This window comes from Mobula birostris, chromosome 3 (assembly GCF_030028105.1).
Source record: "Mobula birostris isolate sMobBir1 chromosome 3, sMobBir1.hap1, whole genome shotgun sequence".
Classification (NCBI taxonomy): Eukaryota; Metazoa; Chordata; class Chondrichthyes; order Myliobatiformes; family Myliobatidae; genus Mobula; species Mobula birostris.
The window spans coordinates 31,400,762-31,421,072 of record NC_092372.1 but is presented as its reverse complement, the minus strand read 5'-3'; the positions used below and the strand labels follow the sequence as shown (position 1 = coordinate 31,421,072).

Sequence of the window (20,311 nt, the reverse complement as noted above, 5' to 3'; positions counted from 1 at the left end):
CCTTTCAACTGGTGCTGTAATAGCATGAAGCTCACCGCTACACCACTGAGCTCTGGCAAACTCGATGATCTGTTATCAAAACTCGGCAGTTCTGCAGCACTTCAGGTCACCATTAATGATTAGCCAGTCTGGATGACTCATCATCTGGAGCCGGAGAGTTATAACTGTGAGTAGTTGCACAGATAACCTCACAAACTAATACAGTAATGGGTAGAATGACCCTAAATAGGCAAACATAGTGAGACGTACTAATGCTTTTTTGCTGATAAAGTGAACAGTTCTAGCTGTTTTAACTCCCAACCACACAGTTGTACACAAGGGGTTGCTAACCCCTTGTCAATATTAACCTGCATGTAGTCTCTCTGGACTTACGAAACGTACAGTATCTCTAGATGACTCAAACAGTTATTTTATTTTATGTATTTTCAACGGCTTGATTTAAAGATCTGTATATACAATTACAAAATTCCATGTGCACAGTCATAAAGGGTCGAAGGACATTATTTGATCATTGTGTCTATGTAGTCTTTGAAAGCAATATCCAATGGGTCCCTTGTTCTCTCTTGCCCAGTGGCCTTGAACATTTCTCTATTTCAAACTTAGTTCCAACTCTCTTTGAAAGTCACCATGTGATCTGCTTGCATTAACTTTTCAGGCAATGATTCCATCCAGATGATGAATGAATTCACTATATTAAAAATAAACACTCTTTATTGTTCACTGGAATTTTTGACAATTGCCTTATAATCTGAAAAATTAACTTTGTGCTGAATATGTCAAGCTCCAAAGAACTAAGAAAGTTTACACTATCTTTGTAATCTTTTTTGTACTTGAATGTATATTACACTCATATTAATAGTCTTTATTAATGCAGACATTGGATTACACATGTCAAAAGCAGGCTCAGTTATAAATGTGCACTTAATTCTAAACTTCAGCAATGAAAACTAGAATGAAATAAATTCCCCAGACAGAGCTGAACTTCAGACGTTCATTTAGCTGTTTTACTTCAAATTAATAATGATCTATGACTCCATTAATACCCAAATGCAAAATATTTTCTACATCACTACCTTCCACGTGAAGAAATCTTCTAATCTCTCCCCTACGAACACATGGAATAGAAGACTGTGAAATTCTATCCTTGCTGTGCCATTATTTGCAATCAATTTACATAGATGGGAAAAAAAATGTAAGCTACCACACACTCAGTTTTCCAGAGGTCCTTCACTTTTTTTATCTACTTAGAAATACAGCATGGCAGCAGATCTTTCTGGGCCAAAGAGCTTGCAAACGCCCAATTACATCCATGTAACCTACTCACCTACAGACTCAATAAACTACTAACCCGTATGTCTTTGGAATGTGGTAAGAAACCGGAGACCGTGAGGAACACATGGTCACGGGCAGAATGTATAATCTCCTTATGGACACTAGTAGAGTCAAACCCAGGTTGCTGGTACAGTAAGTGTCATGCTAACCACTACACCACTGTACTGCCATGTCTATAGCAAAACCAGTCCACAGGCTTAAAACATTTGCAACAGATTTGTTTCTTATTGCCCATTTTTAAGGTAGTGTAAACAAACATTTCCAAAGAAAAATTGTTGTGTAATTTCGACCACAAGACATTGGAGCAGAATTAGGCCATTCAGCCCATTGAGCCTGTTCCACCATTTGATCATGGCTGATCCATTTCCCTCTCCACCCCATTCTCCTGCCTTTCATGCCCTGACTTATCAAGAATCTATCAACCTCCACCTCAACTACACTCAATAACTTGATCTCCACAGCCGCCTGTGGCAATGAATTCCAGAGATTCACTGCCCTCTGGCTAAATCATCAGTCTAGGCCACTCTTTCCAGGCCTTTCAGCATTCAATAGGTTTCAATGAGATCCCACCCCCCCCCCAACGTTCTTCTAAATTCCCATGAGTACAGGCCCAGAGCAATCAAACACTCCTCATATGATAAGACTTTCAATCTCTGAATCATTTTTGTGAGCCTTCTTTGAACACTCTCCAATATTAGCAGATTCTTTCTTAGATAAGGGGCCCAAAACTGATCACTATACTCCAAGTGAGGCCTCACCAGTGCCTTCTAAAACCTCAGCATTACATCCTTGTTATTATATTTTAGTCATCTCAAAAAGAATGCTAACATTGTATCTACCTTCCTCACCACCGACTCAACGTGTAAATTAACTTTCAGGGAATTTTGCACGAGGACTTCCAAGTTCCTTTGCACCTCAGATATTTGAATTTTCTCCCCGCTTACAGAATAGTCTAGGCTTTTATTCCTTCTACCAAACTACGTGACAATACACTTCGACACTGTATTCCATCTGCCATTTCTTTGCCCATTCTCCTAATCTGTCCAAGTCGTTCTGCAGCTCCCCCCCCCACAGCTTCCTCAACACTACCTACCCCTCCACCTATCTTCGTATCACCTGCAAAGTTGGCCACAGAGTCATCAATTCAGTCATCCAGATCACTAACATACAACATAGGAAGGGTATACTGGATTTGGAGGCATTACAGAGGAGGTTCACCAGGTTGATTCCAGAGATGAGGGGGTTAGACTATGAGGAGAGATTGTGTCACCTGGGACTGTACTTGCTGGAATTCAGAAGAAAGAGAGGAGATCTCATAGAAACATATAAAACTATGAAAGGGATAGATAAGATAGAGGCAGGAAAGTTGTTTCCACTTGTAGGTGAGACTAGAACCAGGGGACATGGACACAAGATTTGGTGGAGTCGACTTAGGACAGAGTTGAAGAGGAACTGCTTTTCCCAGACAGTGGTGAATCTGTGAAATTCTCAGTCCGATGAAGCAGTGAGGCTTTCTCAGTAAATATATTTCAGACAAGGTTCGATAGATTTTTGCATAGTAGGGGAATTAAAGGTTATGTGGAAAAGGTAGGCAGGTGGAGATAATTCCGTGGCCAGATCAGCCATGACCTTATTGAATGGCAGAACAGGCTTGACGGGCCAGATGGCCTACTCCTGCTCATATTTGTTATGTTCTAACATAAAAAGAAGCGGTCCCAATACTGACCCCTGTGGAACCCCACAAGTCACCAGCAGCCAATCAGAAAAGACTCCCTTTATTCCAACTCTTTGCCTCTTGCTCTATCCATGTTATATTTTTCCTTCTAATAACCAGCCAGATAATCTGGCACCTTGTGGCACCTTGGCAAAGGCCTTTTGAAAATCTAAGTACACAATTCTCTTTTGTTTCTCCTGCTTGTTATTTCCTCAAAGAATTCCAACAGATTTTGTCAGGCAAGATTTTCCCTTTAGGAAACCATGCTGGTTTTGGCCTATTTTATCATGTGCTTCCAAGTACCCTGAAGCCTCATCCTTCGCAATTGACTCCAACATCTTCCCAACCACTGAGGTCATTCTAAAAGGACTATAATTTTCTTTCTTCTGCCTCCCTCCCTTCTTGAAGGATGGAGTGAGTGACATTTGCAATTTTCCAGTCCACAAGACCACAAGACAAAAGAGCAGAATTAGGCCATTTGGTCCATTGAGTATGCTCTGCCATTCCATCATGGTTGATTTATTATCCCTCTCCATCCCATTCTCCTGCCTTTGACACCCTGATTAATCAAGAACCTGTCAACCTCCATCTTAAGTACACCCAATGACCTGGCCTACACAGCTGTCTGTGGCAATAAATTCCTCAGAATCACCATCCTCTGGCTAAAGGAATTTTTTCCCCTATCTGTTCCAAATGGACATCCCTCTATTCTGAGGCTGCACATGCTGGTCCTAGACTCCCCTGTTATAGGAAACATCTTTTCCACGTCCAATCTATTAATGCCTTACAATATTCAATATGTTTCTATCAGATCCCACCCTCATTCCTGTAAACTCCAGTGAGTACAGGCCCAGAGCCAACAGCGAATAATCCAGGGATTACTCTCATGAACCTCCTCTGGACTCTTCCCAAGGCCGGCACATCCTTTGGACCATAAGACACAGGAGAAGAATTGGGCCATTCAGCCCATCAAGTCTGCTCCGCCATTCCATTAAGGCTGACGCTGGACCCCACTCAACCCCATACACCTGCATTCACACCATATCCTTTGATGCCCTGACCAATCAGGATACTATCAACTTCCACTTTAAATATACCCATAGACTTGGCTTCCACTGCAGTCTGAGCATTCCACAGATTCAATATCTCCTTGGGTCCTCAATTTCCTCACCTGCAGACACCAGTCAGTTTGGATTGGCAACATCTCCTCCACAATCTCCATCAGCACAGGTGTTCCTCCGTGAGGATACGTGCTTAGCCTCCTGCTCTGCTTGCTTTACACCTATGACTGTATGGCATATTCAAGTCTGCTGACAACACCACTGTCGTAAGCCGAATCTAAAGTAGTGATGAGTCAGCGTATAGGAGGGAGACTGAAAATCTGGCTGAATGGTGCCATCACCCAATGCCAGCAAGACCAAGGAGATGATTATTGACTCCAGGAGGAGGAATCCAGAGGTCCATGAGCCAGTCCTCATCGGGGATCAGAGGTAAAGAAGCTCAGCAACTTTAAATTCCATGGTGTTATTATTGCAGAAGACCTGTACTCGCCCAACGCGTAGGTGCAATTTTGAAAAAAGCATGGAAGCACCTCTACTTCCTGAGGAGTTTGTGAAGGTTCAGCATGATATCTAAAACTTTGACAAACCTCTGTACGTGTGTGGTGAAGAGTGTATTGACTGGCTGCATCACAGCCTGGTATGGAAACACCAATGCCCTTGAACAGAAAATCCCACAATAAGTAGTGGAGACGGCCCAGTCCATAACAGGTAAGTCCCTCCCCACCATTGACCACATCTACATGTAGCGTTGTCACAGAAAAGCAGCATCTATCATCAGGGACCCCTACCACCTAGGTCATCCTCTCTTGTCGCTGCTGCCATCAGGAACAAGGTACAGAAGCCTCATGGATCACACCATCAAGCTCAGGAATAGTTATTAGCCCTCAACCTTCAAGCTTTTGAAACAAAGGGGATAACTTCATTTGCCCCATCTCTGAAATGTACCTGCAATCTATGGACTCATTTTCAAGGACTCTTCATCTCATGTTCTCAATATTTATTGCTTATTTATTTGTTATTATTTTTTCTTCTTTTGCATTTTCATAGTTTGTTGTCTTTTGCACACTGGTTGTGCACCCAGTTGGTGCAGTTTTTCACTGATTATATTATGGTTATTACATTTATTGAGTATGCCCACAAGGAAATTAATGTCAATGTTGTATATGGTGACATATATGTATTTTGATAATAAGTTTACTTTAAACTTTAATAATAGAGTCCAACATCTTCCCAGCCACTGAGGTCAGGCTAACTGGCCAATAATTTCCTTTCCCTCAATCTCTCACTGCTGCAATGGGAGGTTCCCAACTGTTTCATTGGGGCAACAATCATACCAGTTCCTAAGAAGAGCAGGGTGAGCTGCCTCAACAACTATTGCCCAGCTGCACTTACAATTACTGTGATGAGTGGTTGGTCAAGGCTAAAATCAACTCCTGCCTTAGTAAGGACATGGATCCACTACAATTTGCCTATCACCACAATAGGTTTACTATGGATGCAATATCAGTGGCTCTCCACTCAGCCTTTCACCACCTCAAAACAACAATACCTACATCAGGCTGCTGTTTATTGAACACAGTTCAGTGTTCAACACCATCCCACCCTCAGTACTAATCAACAAGCTCCAAAACCTGGACCTCTGTACCTCTCTCTGCAACTAGATCCTTGATTTCCTCATCGGGAGACCACAGTCTGTGCAGATTGGAAATAACATCTCCTCCTTGCTGACAATCAACAGTGGCATACCGCAAGGATCCACTGCATTGGTCCCTCTACATCTTGTGGCTAGGCACAGCTCAAACACCAGATATAAATTTGCCAATGTTAACAGAATATTGTTGACAGAAATTCAGATGGTGGTGAAGAGGTGTACAGGAGAGAGATACATCAGTGGGTTGAGTGGTGTCACAACACAAACTTGCACTCAACCTCAGTCCTGACAAAGTGTTCCGGCCCGAAACGTCGACCGATCTTTTCCACGGATGCTGCCCGACCTGCTGAGTTCCTCCAGCGCGTTGTGAGTGTTGCACTCAACATCAGTAAGACCAAAAAAATTGATTGTGGACTTCAAGAAGGGGAAGTCAGGAGATCACACATCGAGGGATCAGCTTTGGAAAGGGGAGGGGGGGAAGTAGTCTCAAGTTCCTGGTGTTAATATTTCTGAAGATTTATCCAGGGACATGCCCTTTTCTCATTGCTATCAACAGGGACAAGGAACAAAAGCCTGAAGATACACACTCAACATTTTAGGAACAGCTGCTTCCTCTCTGCCATCATATTTCTGAATGGATAATGAACCAATGTACACTGCCTCAAAGTTTTATCTCTCTCTTTTTGAACTACTTATTTAATTTATATATTCTTTTCTCACCTCTTATGGGTGGTGTGTAGGTGTATTTTTTTTCTTCAATCTCAGGTCCTCAACCAGAGGCCTGGGAGCTTGAGGGGTCAATGCAGTACCCTTGCAGTTCCTAGTAGTGTGCTCTTCTGGGCCGAGATCTCAGATGTTGTTCCTGCGATTTGTTGGAATCACTCTCCCAGTCCAGGTGTCACAGCTCCAAGTGTTCCTATCACCACCAGGATTACTCTGGCTTTAACCATCCACATCCTTTCTATCTGCTCTTTCAAGCCCTGGTATTTCTCCAGCTTCTCATATTCTTTCTTCTTGAAGTTACTGTCATTTGGGATTGCCTCATCTATTACTGTTCCTTATCCAGTATTACTATGTCTGTTTGGTTGACCAGTGCCTGCTTATCAGTCTGTATTCTGTTAAGCAAACTTCTGATAAGCAGATATACATAATTTATTTATAGTCATAAATTTATAGTTATTTTTATTATGTATTACATTGTACTGCTGCAGCAAAACAGCTAATTTCATGACATATGCCAATGATATTAAACCTGATTCTTATTCTGGATGTTCTAATTAGAACATAGAATACTACAGCACATTAAAAGCCCTCTTGTCTTTGATGTTGAGCTGATCTTACAACCTACTGTAACATTAATCTAACCCTTCCCTCGTACATAGCCCTAAATTAGTGCTTAATTTGAATGCCCCTCCAATCGTTGGAAAAGATCCAACATAAAAATTTCATAGGAATTACATAGGGTAGCATGGTAGCATAGTGGTTAGCACAACACTTTACTATGCCAGTGATCTGGGTTCAATTCCTGCTGTTGTCTGTAAGGAGTTTGCACCTCCTGTGACTGTATGGGATTCCTCTGGGTGCTCCAGTTTCCTCCTACAGTCCAATGATGTACCAGTTGGTAGGTTAATTGGACATTATAAATTGTCCTGTGATTAGGCTAGGGTTATATCAGGTATTGCTGGACGGCATGGCTCGAAGGGGTCATTCTGTGCAGTATTTCAATGATTCATTCATTATCAAAATATACAACTTTGAAATTCTTCTTCTCTGGGTAGCCATGAAAGCAAGAAAGAAACGAAAGATAGCAGGAGCAATAAATATTAAAAAATAACTAAGTCTAAATCCAGCTCCGTGGTGAAGAGCTTTAGCACTAACCCCATGTACACTTCAAGATGAAGCTCAGAGGGTATCCTTTACAAACTGACATAACATTTCTGCTTTAGCTATTTTAAAAAAAAGCAAGTCAGCATGCTCTTCAGTTTCCAGTCAAAATTCACCCACATACTCAAACATAAAATCTTCCATGAACAGCACAAGTTATTACTGATTATTTTATTTTTGTTTTAATAAAATGAATTTTTTACATATGTGGGGTGGTATCAATCATCTGGAGAATCTATGATGAAAGACTCTATGACTCCGAGCAAACAACAGTCTGTATCAATCACTTGAGATAGAATCAATCTTCAAACAGACAATTATAACATGCAAACAGGCAATTTTCTAAAATCATACACTATTTTCTAGCTTTCCATTCTTGATGGCCTTAATAGACATATTGTAAATTTGAGGGTCTTGGACAAAGAAGTTTTCCTGCCAGTTATCAAAAATTTTCAAGATTACACTCATCATTTTTTCCGAAGTATATATTTATAATATAAATCAGCATTGTTTTTGCAGCCACCATACACTCTGTCCTACATTTAATTTATTAAAGAAATTATTTCACTGTGCTAAAAAATGATGAAGTAACTCTCAGATATTGTTTTGTCTGGTTCACTGTCCTAGTCTGCCGCTGGATACATTCACAAATCAACCTAAATTGATTCTATCATTCACCTTCCAGAACCAAGTGTCTGTTAGAACAATAGAACAATTAAATTTCTTTAAATTAAATGACAGACTTACGTACATTATCATCTTCATATGTCAAATCATACTGATGGAGCGATCTGTTTTTCATATCGGCAGCAAACTTGTCAAACTCTGGCTTTGCCGTCTTCAGTAGAGTCACAGTCTGAAGTGACTGGTAAGCTTGTTTTGCTTCAAGATCAAATTTATCTCCTTGTTTCCATGAGCCATTTCCTAAGAAGAAAATAAAAGATTTTACTTTATAATAATACAATCTTATTTTACTGTTTGAATATAATTATCTACTTCAGTTACTTAAAATAATTAATTAATATAAATATTAATTTATTTAAAATCAGCTATGTGTTACACCTAAAGCTGGCAAAAAAGTGCAAGAAATTGATTAACTATAAATGTGATTACTGCTAGCAACAAAATTACAATAAGTAAATGTTTTACTTTAATGGTATAGAATAGACATAGAAGATAATAACAGGGCTTCTGTGTATCACATTATCTTACAGAAGGTCAGTTGGCATGGCAACTGCTCTGCACATGACCACAAGAAACTGCAGAGAGAGAAGTGGACGCAGCTCAGCACATCACAGGAACCAGCTTCCCCTCTGTGGATTCTGCCTGAGTGATGTAACCAGCATAATCAAAGACCTTACCCACCCTCTCACCCATTCTCTCTTCCCCCATCTCCCATCAAGCAGAAGGTACAAAAGCCTGAAAGCACGTACCAGCAGGTTCAAGGGCAGTTTCTATCCCACTGTTAGCAGACTATTAAAAAGACCTCCTGTACAATAAGATGAACTCTGAGCTTCAGAATCTTCCTCTTGGCCTTACAATCTACCTCGTTATCATCTTGCACGTTATCATTGACCTGCACTGCACTTTTTTGGTTAAAAAAATTACAGTTTATTCTGCTTCGTTATTGTATTAACTTATCCTAGCATAATGCATTGTGTATGATTTATTCTGTATTAATAGTACGCAAGACAAACTTCACTATATCTTGGTATCTGTGACAATAATGAACCAAAACCTTGGTTATTGTAATGGAGAACTAGATCAATTTGTGTCTTTTTTTGTGCAAATTGCTCAAGAATCAAATTGACCACAATAGGTTAATGCCAGCTTGAAATCACTTCCAGGTGAAACAGAACCTACTGGGAATCAGTGTCAACTACTTTCTGGTGCTAATCATATTACTGCATTTGCTGCTTTTCCAATGACAAATTTGCGCCTCATGACCTATTAGCATAATGCCTTCACTGACAAAAGCTGCAGCTTGAGAGTACCACATCAATTTGTTGCTTATGTTATCTGCTAGCATCAGTTCCTTTAAAACAGATTTGGAAAGGAATTTTTAGCCAGAGAGTGGTAAATCTGTGAAATTCATCCCCATAAAGAGCTATGGAGGTCAAGACATTTAATATATTGGGTATTGCACCACCAGGTTCAAGAACAGCTACTACCCCTCAACCATCAGGCTCTTGAACAAGAGGAGATAACTACACCATTTAAGAACTCTCTTATCTTGTCTTTTCATGCTCATTATTTATTGCTATTTATTTATTATCTACATTGGCACAGTTTGTTTACAGTTTACAGTTTCTGATCTTTGCAGTTTACAGATCCTGTTTACAGCTACTGTTCTATAGATTTGCTAAGTATGCCCACATAAAAAGAATCTCACGGTTGTATGTGGTGACACATATGTATGTACTCTGATAATAAATTTGACTTTGAACCTTGAACTCTTAGAATTTTATATTTAAAGTGGAGGTTGATAGGTCCTTGATGATTAAGGGTGTCAATGGTTATGGGGAGAAGGCAAGAGAATAGGGTTCGAGAAGGATAATAAATCATCCATAATGAAATGGCAGAGCAGCCTTAATGGGTTGAATGGCTTAATTCTGCTGCAATGTCTTTTTATCATACAGTCATCAGGAGCCTAGAAGGAACAACTTGCTACTCAGATCAATCTGCTTAAATATGGAGTCCAGAGTATACTAAAATTAGCAGGCAATGCATTAAACAGAGATACTGACTGCACAGTAGCGTTCTACTGCTACAGACTATATTATGACAATATTTTGTAGATCTGGAAGTGAGTTATTTTATTGATTCGTGGAATGAGGGTAACTTTGGCAAGAGCAGTTTTTATTGCTCTTCTGCAGTTGTCTTTGAACTGAATGGAGAGCAGTTATATGCCAGATGAAATAAAACACAGTAATAAACCAGATGAGTTTGTTTCTACTGGTCCAAGCTTTTTAATCCCAGATTTAATTCACTGATAAATTTGAAATTCCTCTGCTGTCATAAATTTCTATCTCCAAATCATTAGTCCAGATCTCTTGACTATAAGCTCAGTGCAATAACTAGTCTATAATTAGACCCATTTGAGCATATAGAGAAGAGATGCTTTTTGTGAAGGCTGGTTAACAGCTTAATACCTAGTTTTGTCTATACCTGTACTGTCATTTATTGGATAGAATTAAAATTTTGGCCCTTCTATTAAAATACCCATATAGAACTTTCAATACAGATGATTATCATTACAATTTCCTTGCAGAAACTGAATATAATTTCTGCTTCAGCCACACCCAGGATATGCCCTCTTCTCATTACAGAAGCCTGAAGACACACACTGTTGTAGAAACAGCTTTTTCCCCTCCACCATCATATTTCCGAATGGAGAACAAACCAACCCTTAAACACTACCTCACTATTTTTGCACTGTTTATTGAATTATCTGTAAATATACTTCTTGTAATTTATAGTTTTTTTAAGTATTGCATTGTAGTGCTGCCACAATACAACAATTTTTTTGCATTGATATTAAATCTGATTCTGACTCTAACCTTCTCTTCAGTTCCTTCCACAATGTACACAAGTGTGTAGACATAAACTGGAGTTAAATTGAAGGAGTTGTCTATTGCCTGCTGGACATCTATTGTATGAGATTGAATGGGCTTCCAGTGTGCATCAAAAGAGGCAATTGCTTCTGTTTGGAAGGTTCAACTAAATAGCTTCTTTAATGCACTTAATACTTTGCTCTCAGGTCGTCTTCCTCACTCCAAAATAGATGATACCTGAACATGTACATGTTATTTAAATTCATACTTTGAGAAAGGGCATTTGAATAAGGAACTCAAAAGCAGCTGCTTGCACTATGTTTTCAGAAAATTAGGATTAACAGAGCAGACAACACTGGAAGACAACAAGCAAGTCAATGGTTTTTGTCTATATGGACTTTAACAAAGCATTTGATGAGGTTTTCCATCGGAAGTTGGTCAAGAAGGTTCAATTGCTCAGCATTCAAGATGAGGTAGTTAATTGGACTAGATATTGGCTTTGTGGGAGAAGCCAGAGAGTGGTAGGAGATAATTGTCTCTCTGACTGGAGGCCTGTGACTAGTGGAGTGCCACTGGGATTGGTGCGAAGTCCATTGTTGTTTATCATCTATAGCAATGATGTGGATGATAATAATAAGGTGGGGGGTTATATGGGAGGCAGGGTTTGAGGGTCGGCACGACAATGTGGGCCGAAGGGCCAGTACTGTGCTGTACTATTCTATGTTCTATGTTCTATAACTAACAAAATAGGTCCATATCGAAGTGAAAAGAGGTGAGAGGGGAGCTAAAGGTGGAATAAGAATTTCCTGAAACCACGGTACTGGGACAATTTACAATTGTATTAGCCATTTATATTACAGTTTTGCAATCAATAAAATATTCATACCTGTGGACGATAATGAAATTGAGGAGTGCTATGAAAATCACCACAAGATAATACAGGATCTCCACAATGTACAAATAGATTACGCTCCTGAAATCTGTTCGCAAATTGCGAATATGCTCTTGTTTGTCCGTCATTGTTTATGTATAGGATTTTTTCATAAATTCTATTGTATTTTTTATTTTCCTGTAAATGCTTGCAAGAAAATAAATCTCAGGGTAGGGTATGGTCACAGTTATGTACTTTGGTATAAAATTTACTTTTGAATTTTTGAGAGAGCAAAGGAGGACGATTTCTTCCTCCACAAGATGGGGCTGCAAAGAAATTACAGCCACTACCTGAAGATGGGAGGAGGAAAAGAAAGCAGACCATTGTCTGTAGACATTTTCAGGAAGTGAGTGAATGGCTGCAACCTGCCATCTGAATAAAAAAATCCATTGCTTAGTGCTTCACTATCAAGGTGCATATTGTAAATTATTTCAGTAGTTATTCCAGTAAGTTACAATATTTAGTGATTATTTTTTTTACTATTTCTCCATCTATTAATGTAAGGGTTTAAGTTATTAAACCCTTAAGTAATTAAGTTATTAAGAGCAATTTATTTCTAAAGGCTGTGAATTGCTAAAGAAAGAATTTATGATCAACTTACAGAATATTAAACTCTGGTAAGACATAGATTGTCTTACACAGTCTCAATCAGGAATAAACAATATGGAAGCAGTAGGTACAAAGCTGATTTGAATGGGTAAATCAGAAATTAGAGGATGAGATGAAAAGTTTACAACTCCTTTCACTGGAAAGGGGAAGGTTAACATGTCATCCTGAATCTTGAGGCACAGAATTGTTTAAGTTTTGAAGAATACTAGTTATCCCATTGAGATCACAATGTTTCTCTGCAAAAACATCTGGTCTGGCTTCTTCCTGTAATATTTTCCACCTCAAATATTTATCCAACTTTCCTTCAAAAGCCATTATTGAATGTAATTCCATCACTCTGATCCAGATAATCACTGTCCATCCAGAGAGAATGCTAAGAATTGTGAAGAACACAGAAACTATTAGCAAAACGGTAAGTCAGTCATAAAAGAAACATCAAATAGGGGATTCTGAGAAAATCATTTTACACATTGAGTGATAACGATCAAGAATTCAGTAGCACAAGAAAGTGGTTGAAACAAATTTTATAAGTGTACTTAAGGGAAGACTAAATAGACATATCAGTGAAAGTATAATTTAAAGAGGAAAGTTGGAAATGCTAGCATGGATTGGATCGGTCACAATATATCCAAGTAAAAAGTGAAAAGCCATTAATGAAAAACAGCATTATAATATTTAGTTCACATTTATTGCTTTTCTTTCTTTAGTTTTGCAAGGAATGAGGTAAGAGAGGATTGAGTTACCACAGCAAATCAGTAAATATAGATGAACAGGAATTCTTAGGGGAAATAGTTACATACCATATAGGCTGCTGTTGAAGAGCTCAATGTTGAAGAATACATAGTCTCCATTGGTCATTCCCTGGCGGTGTGCTGCAAGCATGATTTTGCGGATAGTGTGGCTACTTGCACACATAATCACAACTGTGGAAACAAAGAGAATGCCACCACAAAGTTAGGTTGGAAAGTACCAAATGAAGCAACATTCACCGTGATGGTGCTAACTCTTGCCACAGATGCTGATAGCTCCTGCAAACAACAATCTTCACATGAAGAGATAGGTAGAGGAAGATGTCAATCAAGGTAACTACCACAGCAAGCCTGAATGTCTTCTCCCTCAATGCCTCTGCACCTTTTCAAGAATGGTCTCTGAATAATTATAAGGACAATGAAGCATAATACTCATAACCAGGCTGACCTTCACCATCTACCAGCTATGGTCAGAATTGAGGTCAAAAATTGTATCTTGGGTACATATATTGTCCAGGTGACTAAAAACCATTACAATTTCAGAACAGAAGTTTATGTTTACCCCAAGATATTTGTACTTCCCTTGTTTTGAAGCAATCCACACTCATTCAATTTTCTACTCTACCTGCCTGTTATTTGTTATGAAATAGTTTTCAACCATTACTTTAAAGTGGTGAAACATTCCAAAATGCCTCAAAGTGCCAGCAACTGGAAATTTACACTAAGCTAAACTGAGATTGTTAGAACTGATCAGTACCCGAGTTGAAATGATACATTTTAAGGAGATTCTGTGGTTTCAGTAAATGAAACGTCAGATAGACAAATCTGACAGCTTGGCAAATCTCTGGATCATCCAGGAAGCTGAGAGTTTCATAGAGTTATAGTCGTAGTAAAGCACAGCACAGAAACAGGCCCTTCAGCCCATTTAGTCCATGCCAAACCAGATAAGTATGGGGAATAGGCAGTCAGTGCAGGGTCACCCGGTGGCTATTCCCCTTAGCAATAAGCTTGCCCCTTTGGGTTAATGCCATGTCAGGGCACAGCAGCAGCAGCAGCCAAGTCAGTAGCACTGTGGCTGAAGCTCATGAACTTCCCTAATTATAGACTGCAAGGGGTTTAGTTGGAGAAGAATTTGTCACGTGCATAAGACCATAAGACATAGGAGCAGAATTAGGCTATCCAGTCCATTGAGTCTGCTCCGCTATTCTATCATGGCTGATCCTGAATCCCACTTAACTCCATATACCTGCCTTCTCACCATATCCTTTGATGCCCTGACTGATCAGGAAACAATCAACTTCCACCTTAAAGATACCCAGGGGCTTGGCCTCCACCGCAGTCTGTGGCAGAGCATTCCACAGATTTACTACTCTCTGGCTAAAAAAAAATCCCTCTTACCTCTCTTCTAAAAGGTCACCCCTCAATTTTGAAGTTGTGCCCTCTGGTTCTGGATATCCCCATCACAGAATGCAACCTCTCGACATCTACCCTATTTAGTTCTTTCAACATTTGGTAAGCTTCAATGAGATCCCCCTGCATTCTTCTAAATTCCAGTGAGTACAGGCCCAAAGCTGCCAAATGCTCTTCATATGTTAACCCCTTTCATTGCCAAAACCATCCCCGTGAACCTCCTTTGGACTCTCTTCAATGACCTTTCTGAGATATGGGGCCCAAAACTGTTGACAAAAGGTGCTAACAGAATTAAAATTTCATAACAGAGTTAACAGATAACATTTCATCATTGCCCTTGGCTGCCTTTTTCCATTTCATAAGAAACCCAGAAATTTTATTGCTTCTTTTGCCAAAAATACTACCTTGCCTGCTAGGTGTTTCTATTTTCATTTTGTTTCCAGCCTCCACGGTACTTCATTCTAGAGTTCGTAAAATAAGACACAGGAGCAAAATTAGGCCACTTAGCCCACTGAGTCTGCTCCACTATTCCATCATGGCTGACTTATTATCCCTCTCGATCAATGTTCCCTCTAAGGTGAGTTTCTTAAATCAATATGTAAATAACCCAATTAGAGAAGGAGCCATACTGGACCTGGTGTTGGGTAATGAGTTTGACCAGGTGACGGAGCTTTCAGTGGGAGAACAGTTAGGAAACTGCGCCCACAATTCCTCAAATATTAAGATGCATTTAGATAAGGATAAATGTTGGACTTACAGGAAAGCATTAAATTGGAGCAGAGCAAATAATAATTGTATTAGGTAGGGACTACGGAGAGTTAATTGAGAACAGTTGATTATGATCAAGTTCACATCTGACAAGTAGAAGGTGTTTAAAGACCAACTGTACAGATTACAGGACAGGATAAAAATCATTTCTGAACATGGACCTGATACAATCATCATGTACCATGAGTCTGCATTCTATTTAAAATACAGCATACGTTTTACATTTGTATTTATCCAAAAATGCATTATGCATTTGCAAAATAACATCAGAGTCAGATTGTACTATACAGTTAAGAGCATATTACATTCTGTAACAATAGAGCAAACTTATTGGAAAGAGGTTACTTGCTTGCAGAGCACCTTGTGCAATGCTAAAGTTGTGGGAGGTGCCAGATAAATACAATTACACTTATTTAGCAGCAAATTTGAAGTAGCATTGATCTGACCTTCTACCATACTCAGTAACTTTAAGGTCCGAATACACATTTTTCATATGGTACAATACCAGGGAACAAGTTCACTGACAAAAACTAAGAAGCACATACTACCAAGCCCAAAGACAGCTTCTATCCCACTGTTATCAGACTCCTGAATAGACCTCTCTACGATAAGATAAACTCTAAGCCTCAGAATCTACCACATTATGATCTTACATTTTATTGTTTACCTGCACTGTACTTTTTCAGTATCTTTTGGACTTAATTTTACATTATTTTTCTTCTACCTTACTGGTTCCTTAAGGTTGTCATAACCAGGGGTGGGGGACGGTAGTGGGGATTAGTCTTTAGTTTCCACTACATATTAAATGCTCCCAATGGTGTGTATCTCAAATAGCCTCTGACAACCAAGTCCAGCTCCTGGTCTTCACATTGGCTTAGTTACTAAGCCCAGCGGCACTGTTTCTACTGACATGAGAAAGGGCAAAGGTAGGTTACTGGTGTCCTAAAACCAGTAGTCACTTCGGACAGGTGGGGCTCATTAGCTGCAGTTGCCAGCTCATCTAGAAGGAAAACTTTGAATTCAAACGTCTGCTGCCTTGAGGTTATATCCACTTGTGGGGAAGGTTTCAGGAGTAAACCCTGAGGAAGAATCCAGAGCTGGAGGCAGTGCTACATTGAGTTCAATGCTGACTGGCAACTCCTGCAACACCTCTGTTGCTAAACTATATCAGTCTCTGCCATGCTTTTGGATTCATCAGATGTATAGAGAGGGGAAACCTGCTGCATGGGCAACAATTTGTTCTCTATATTGTACTGATATGGCTTGCGTACATAGCTAGGATGCACCATCCATAGGCAACTCCAATCAACAGAGGGCCTACTACATTATTCTAACTCAATACTTACTATTGCACACTTATAATGATTTAATCTGTTTTAACAAAATGCTATACAAGCTTTTCATTGCATCTTGATATATTTGGTTATAATAATAAAGAAAATCAAATCAAACCTTGAATTTATGGCATCAGCATCAAGAAACAACTTCTACCTAGGGGAACAGTTTCGCTCTACCTTTTTGTCTATACTTTTTATGATTTAAAATATCTCATTCAGTTCCTTCTTTTTTTAAGTGGATTTTTTTAAGGGGTGGATTCTTTGAAGACACAGATATGGGTGTATTTGAACTTGATAATTAAGATCCTGGTGTTGGGTCATAAAGAAGTGTTGCTCAATGGAGCTTAACAAGAACCAAGATAATTACTTTCTGTGATATCTCCTGTACCTAATAAAGTGCCACTGAGTGTATATGTGTGATCTTCTGCTGTTGTAGCCCTTCCACTTCAAGGTCCAACGTGTGGTGCATTGAGAGATGCTCTTCTACACAACACTGTTGTAACACTTGGTTATTTGACTTCCTGTCGCCTTCCTGTCAGCTTGAGCCAGTCTGCCCATTGTCCTCTGACCTCTCTCATTAACAAAGCATTTTCACCCATAGAACTGATTTTTTTTGTTTGTTTTTTGGACTATTCTCTATAAACTATAAAGGTCACTGTGCGTGAAAATCCTAGATCAGCAGTTTCTGAATTACTCAAATCACTCCGGCACCAATGGTCAAAGTTACTTAGATCACATTTCTGCTTCATTCTGATGTTTGATCTGAACAATAATTGAACCTCTTGTCCATATCTGCATGTTTTTATGCATTGAGTTGCTGCTATATGATTGGCTGATTAGATAATTGCATTAACAAGCAGGCATACAGGTGTACCTAATAAAGTGGCCACTATATATATATTTATGTAGTGAAGTAGTATAAATGGAGAATAACATAACTTCCATTTCTCTCCTGATATCACTGAACCATGCAAAGACCATTGCTGTAACAAATTGCCTTTCTTGCTAATAATGTGTTGGATAATTTGCATAATAATTTGGACCTGTTTTTAAGCTATAGGTTTGATGGAAACAATTGCTGAGCCATTTTTCCTGTATATTAAACATTTAAGTCTGTTTTGGTAACAAATGTGTTCCATTCAGTGATAAAAGTTAAGTATCAGTAATTTATTTGTTCAGTTTTAGGAGAAATGCATGGTAATAATTTAGAAAAATTCTATTTAATTTTAGATGTCATTCAATGTGAACAGATTAAATATTCCTGAACTGTCAGCAACATTTCATATTTGCTGCAATTAACTTACAGGGAAATTCCTTTGAAAGTAATGAAGATATAGAAGCAAATTATTTCCTTCTTTAATAAACTTCAGCTATTAAACATATACATCTTGCCCTTCAGAGTAATTTGCCAGGATATATTCTGAATCTCATAGACGACCATGTTCTTACTACTTTGCATCTTCAGCAAGTATCCAATAATTCCATACTGTTAGTTTCCAGGTGATGCAAGTACTATACATAAAGTATACAGTCCAGAAGCAGGCCATTCAGCCCAGCCAGTTCATGCTGGCATTATGCAAGTTCTTTCTCATCTTTCATTATCTAAATCTGCCAGCGTAGTTGTCTATTCTGTTCTCCCTCATATGCTTGTACTACATCTATGTAGCTAGCTTCCAACTACTCCCTGAGATTGTGAGTTTCACATCCTCATCACCCTATGGATAGGGAATTTTCTTCCGGATTCCCCATTGGATCTGTTGATGGCTATCTTTTCTCTGTGCCTTCTGGTGGTGCTCTTCCCCACATTGTTCTGTCCAGTCTATCAAAATATTCATGGGTTTTAAGATGTCCACCAATCACTTTTTTCTCCCCCTTGAGAGAAAGGAAATCCAGTCCGATTAATGTGCCTGGCACCATCATTGTAAATCTTCTTTGGACTCTCTTTGGTCACTATAAGTAATGAATTACATTGTTATGTTGCAGATTAGAAGGCTTGACAAACCATGATTAATTGCACCAAATGGTAAATGTTCTTTATCTGTGACTTCTTTTTCAGAACGTTCCATAGTGCTTTGTTACTTAAGTGAGGAACATAGCAGCCGACCTTGCTATTAATGGTGATGTGGTGAGAAAGCCTTCTTTCAGATATGTTGATTAACAGGTAAACGATCGCCTCTGTTGGTCGGGGTCAACCATGAGTGTTGCATCCTAGCTGTCTACGCGATACGCCGGCCAGTATGCAAGCCAGGGCAGTACAATATGGAGAGCAAGCCGTTGCCCATGCCGCAGGCTCCCCCCCCCCCCTACAGCTGATGAATTCAAAGCGACAGCAGAGACCCATACAGTCTGGCACCAGTGGCATTGCAGGGAAAGCCAGTCAGCATTGAGCTCAGTGTAGGGCTGCCTTATGGATTCCACCTTTGGATTTTTCCTCAGGGTTTACTCTCGAAGCCTTCCCCACGAGTGGGTATAGCTGCAAGTTGGCGGAGGTTTGGGATCCGAGTTTTCTTTCTCCCAGGTGAGCTGATGAACCTCATGTGCCCAAAGTGACTGGTTTTAAGACACCTGTAACCTTCCTTTGCCCCCTCTCCTTTTAGTAGAAACGCTTCTGCCGGACTTAGTAGCTAAGCTACATGTCAAGGCCAGAAGCTATACCTGGTTATCGGAGACTATTTGAGGTGCAAGCAATATAGAGCATTTAATAGGTGGTGGGAGCTTTTCCCCACTATAGCACCTCCAGCTATGACAACTTTAAGGAGTCAACAGGTAAATATTGACTAGGATATTAGACTAAAATGTAGACATTTTGCCTTTTTTACATGCAACGAAGTGAGCAACTGAGCCTTAATTTAAAGTCTCATATTAAAAGTCAGAACCTAACTGAACAATTACTGTCCTTCCTGGGAGGAACTCAGCCCTCCTTACCTGGTCTGGCACAATGCATCTCCAAATCCAACCCATACTGTTGACTCTTAAGTACCCTAGCAATGTACTTTGAAGTGACTCACCACTACTTTTTCCTGTGCAGTTAGAGCTGGGAAACAAACGTTGCCTTTCCAGCAATGCCCAAATGGATAAATTTTTTTAAAAATCTCCACCACTGAAGCTTTCCCTCAATCCACGTGGGAGATTAAACTGACCTTTGTGCTCAAATATCTAAGAGATCAATCCAAAACCTTCCATCTCAGGACCCACTGTGGTACTTTTGGTCCACAACTGAGATTTGAGGGCCAGTTCTAATCTCTGTTCTCCTTTGGCTGAAGGCTCAGCCAAGTTCTCCTCCTCATCAATGGGTCATGGCTTGTTAGATC

The 20,311-nt window shown here is 39.5% G+C and overlaps 1 protein-coding gene across 3 annotated transcripts in view; it reads right to left on the bottom strand.

Annotated features, from left to right (window-relative positions):
- The window catches only part of npr3 (natriuretic peptide receptor 3), an 88,850-nt gene that overhangs the window by 59,202 nt on the left and 9,337 nt on the right, over positions 1-20,311 (bottom strand). For all 3 annotated transcript variants that reach the window (XM_072252434.1, XM_072252435.1, XM_072252436.1), the window contains exons 2-3: positions 13,537-13,659; positions 8,394-8,566 (exon numbers count right to left, since the gene is read on the bottom strand). In XM_072252434.1, the coding sequence (XP_072108535.1) occupies positions 8,394-8,566; positions 13,537-13,659 (296 nt within the window). The remainder of the gene's footprint in view (positions 1-8,393; positions 8,567-13,536; positions 13,660-20,311) is intronic.